The following is a 3,008-nucleotide window of genomic DNA, read 5'->3' as shown; positions in this document are numbered from 1 at the left end:
AGGACTCACACTTCCTGATTTCAAAACTTACTAACTAGAGTAAATATAAGAGAATGATACTGGCATAAAAGACATATAGACCAATGGACTAAAATAGAGTTCAGGAATATATGTGGTCAAATAATTTTCTATAAAGGAGTTAAGATCATTCAATGGGGGAAAAGATAATCTTTTTAACAAATGGCACTAGAAAAACTGAAAATTCACATGCAAAGGAATTAAACCGTTCTCTTACCTAACAATACATACAAAAATTAGCTCAGAATGACCTAAATGTAAGACCTAAAGCTATAAAACTCTTTGAAGAAAACATAGGGCAAAGCTTAACATTGAATTTGGCAATGATTTCTTGGAGATGATGCCAAAAGTGTGGGCAACAGAAGAAAAAATAGACAAATTGGACTTCGTGGAAATTTTTAAGTACATTAAAAATTTTCGGAGTATCAAGCAACCCACAAAATGAGAGAAAAAAGCAACCCACGAAATCAGAAAAAAATATTTGCAAATCATATACCTGATAAGGGATCAATATCCAGAATAAATAGAGAATTTCTAAAACATAATAATAATAAAAAAAAATCTGATTCAAAAATGGGCAAAGGACTTGACTAGACATCTCCTCAGAGAAGACATACAAATGGCCAATAAGCATATGAAAAGGTGCTCAACCTCAGCAATTATTGGGGAAATGCAAATCAAAGCTATAATTAGATACCACCTCGTAACCATTAGGATGGCTACTATCAAAGATCAAAACAAACAAACAAACAAACAAAAAACCACAACAGGAAATAAATGTTGGTGAGGGCGTGAAGAAACATGAAATCTCGTTTTACAGTTGGTGAGAATGTGAAATGCGACAGCTGCTGTAGAAAACGGTATAGCAGTTCCTTAAAAAAATTAAAAATTGGACCATATGATCCAGCAATTTCACTCCTGGGTGTATTCCTAAAGGAACTGAAATCGGGGTCCCCTCGACAGAAATCCCTGCCGAGTCCTCCGGTACAGAGAGAATCAGCTGTGATTGGTCCTCTGTCACTCAATGATGATGTCCTCAAGTTGTCCCCAACCCCACTAGGCCCTCCCAACGTCTGTGTGTTCATTTGGGATCAAAGCCAAGAGATCGCTTTAATACAGGATGGCAGACACCTCGCAGGCATTGTTTAAGTAACTTTCTTCTCTCTTAGGATATTTCAAACTTTATTGATGTCTCATATATCAAAAATAAACCTGTCTACGAGTCCAGAACCAGCTGCCCACAGCTGGTCCTGGCGCCGCGGGCAAGCCTCGCCTCTCTCCAGCCTCAGTCCCCTTGTCTGAGCTGAGGGGGCCCAATCTCCATGCCTTTGCATTCTCCTGGCTCTCTGCCAGTTCTCCTGCCCCCCCGACCCCCCGCCCCCGCCAGGAACCCCAGACACCTCCACAGGGTCTCGATGCACAAAGCTTTTCGGAGGCAACATCCCACATGAGCCACGTCTGTTCCTGGGGTCCCATGGGACTGGAATGAAGCAGAAAGACGGAAGATGTGACGAGGGCCAGCAAGGCGGGAGCGATTCCTGCAGGTCTGCACCAGCACCCCATCCCCGCTTGTCCCCAGTGAAGCCAGAGGGGCTGACGGGGCCAGAGGCACAAGCTGCAGGTGCCCAGCTGCCTTGCCGGTCACTGCTGAGGGGAGTGGGCTGAGGGGAGAGTGGGTGAGGGTGAGGGGGGCCAGCCCTGGGCTTCCTGTGGCCCACGGAGGCACAGCCTATGTCTTCCTGATCACGCTGTATGCTGGTTCCTGCGGCGGGGGCCTCTGGTGGGGAATTGTGTCCTTAGAATCCTGACTCTGGTTGTTGACTACTATCGAGCTGTAGCGAAGCTCTTCCCTGGGGGCGCCCTGCAGAGAGAGAGACCGGAGACTCAGGGAGAAGTGAGGGAAGCACACCCCAGCTTAGGATGGGGGGACACCCAGGGGGCCCTGGGGAGGCTCCCCAGGGAGCACCGCAGCCTTCCCCACTGTCCTGGCCTCTTCCTCCCGTGAGGACTGGGCACCGAAATCCTGCCCGCCTGCCTCCACCCCACCTGGTCGGCCACGGCTCAGAGCCCCGGGCCTTGGCTCAGGCCCATCTTCTCCGCCCAGTGGGCCCTGCCCCTGCCTGAACTCCATTCACGGGTGGGTCGCGACCCTGTGCAGTCTCTCCCATTATTCCACTTAACAGTGGCTCTGCCTGTAGCAGGTCATTGATAAAAAACGGAAAAGCAGCCTCGATACCACAGAGATGCTCGGACCAGCACAGTGAGAAATCACAGGTTTTAACACTGGGTCTATGGCACACAGTAGGTGCGTAACAAAAGCTTTACTTTATTGGCTATCAAGGCCATGTTCACTGGCTATTCCAATAGCCCCTCCACCTCCCCCTGTCCACTCCCAACCCCCAGTCACAATGACGCCATGTTCTGGCAAAATCGGCACCTGTCTCATTTTCTGTGCGGTGCTGTCCTGGAGAGACACGAAATCACCAAAGCACCACCCCCTAAGGTGACGCACCTGGCACGGCCCGGTGTCCCCACGCCGGGAACCGGCCCCGACACTCACCGCTGTGCTGTACTCTGTCTCCGCCTGCCTGGGCCACTCGGGCTCGGCCCACAGACGCTGTGTCTGCAGCTCCATGTTGGCATAGCAGGGCTCGGTCTGCTGGGGACCCTGCGGTGGGCCGGAGGGCGGGTTTGGCTGGCTGTCCACGGGGCCCCTCCGTGGTCCAGCCCACACCCGCCTCTGTCTCCGCTTCTCTGCAGACGCCTCCCCTTCCTGTTGTGCTCTGGGTGCTCCAGCCCCAGCTTTCCCGCCCTGCTCCCCTCCCGCCTGACCCTCAGGTCTCTCTGGGTGACAGAGCTGGGAGGACCCTCCCTCGTTCCACTTTCCCTGGGCGGAGGGGACGAACTGGCCAGAGCTCGAGACAAGACCCAGTGACCAGCTCTCCCAGGCACGTTCTTCCTGCTTCGGGCGAGCACCCTGCTCCACCCAT

The 3,008-nt window shown here is 51.9% G+C and overlaps 1 protein-coding gene across 1 annotated transcript in view; it reads right to left on the bottom strand.

Annotated features, from left to right (window-relative positions):
• Nucleotides 1-1,741: 1,741 nt before the first annotated feature.
• CD300A (CD300a molecule) overlaps nt 1,742-3,008 on the bottom strand; it is a 13,175-nt gene continuing 11,908 nt past the window's right edge. The window contains exons 6-7 of the mRNA XM_011362056.2: nt 2,579-2,686; nt 1,742-1,879 (exon numbers count right to left, since the gene is read on the bottom strand). Coding sequence (XP_011360358.2) covers nt 1,748-1,879; nt 2,579-2,686 — 240 coding nt within the window. The 3' untranslated portion in view covers nt 1,742-1,747. The remainder of the gene's footprint in view (nt 1,880-2,578; nt 2,687-3,008) is intronic.

Source organism: Pteropus vampyrus, unplaced genomic scaffold (genome assembly GCF_000151845.1).
Source record: "Pteropus vampyrus isolate Shadow unplaced genomic scaffold, Pvam_2.0 Scaffold72, whole genome shotgun sequence".
Classification (NCBI taxonomy): domain Eukaryota; kingdom Metazoa; phylum Chordata; class Mammalia; order Chiroptera; family Pteropodidae; genus Pteropus; species Pteropus vampyrus.
The sequence above is the reverse complement of the archived record's forward strand: the minus strand, read 5'-3'. Positions and strand labels throughout refer to the sequence as shown.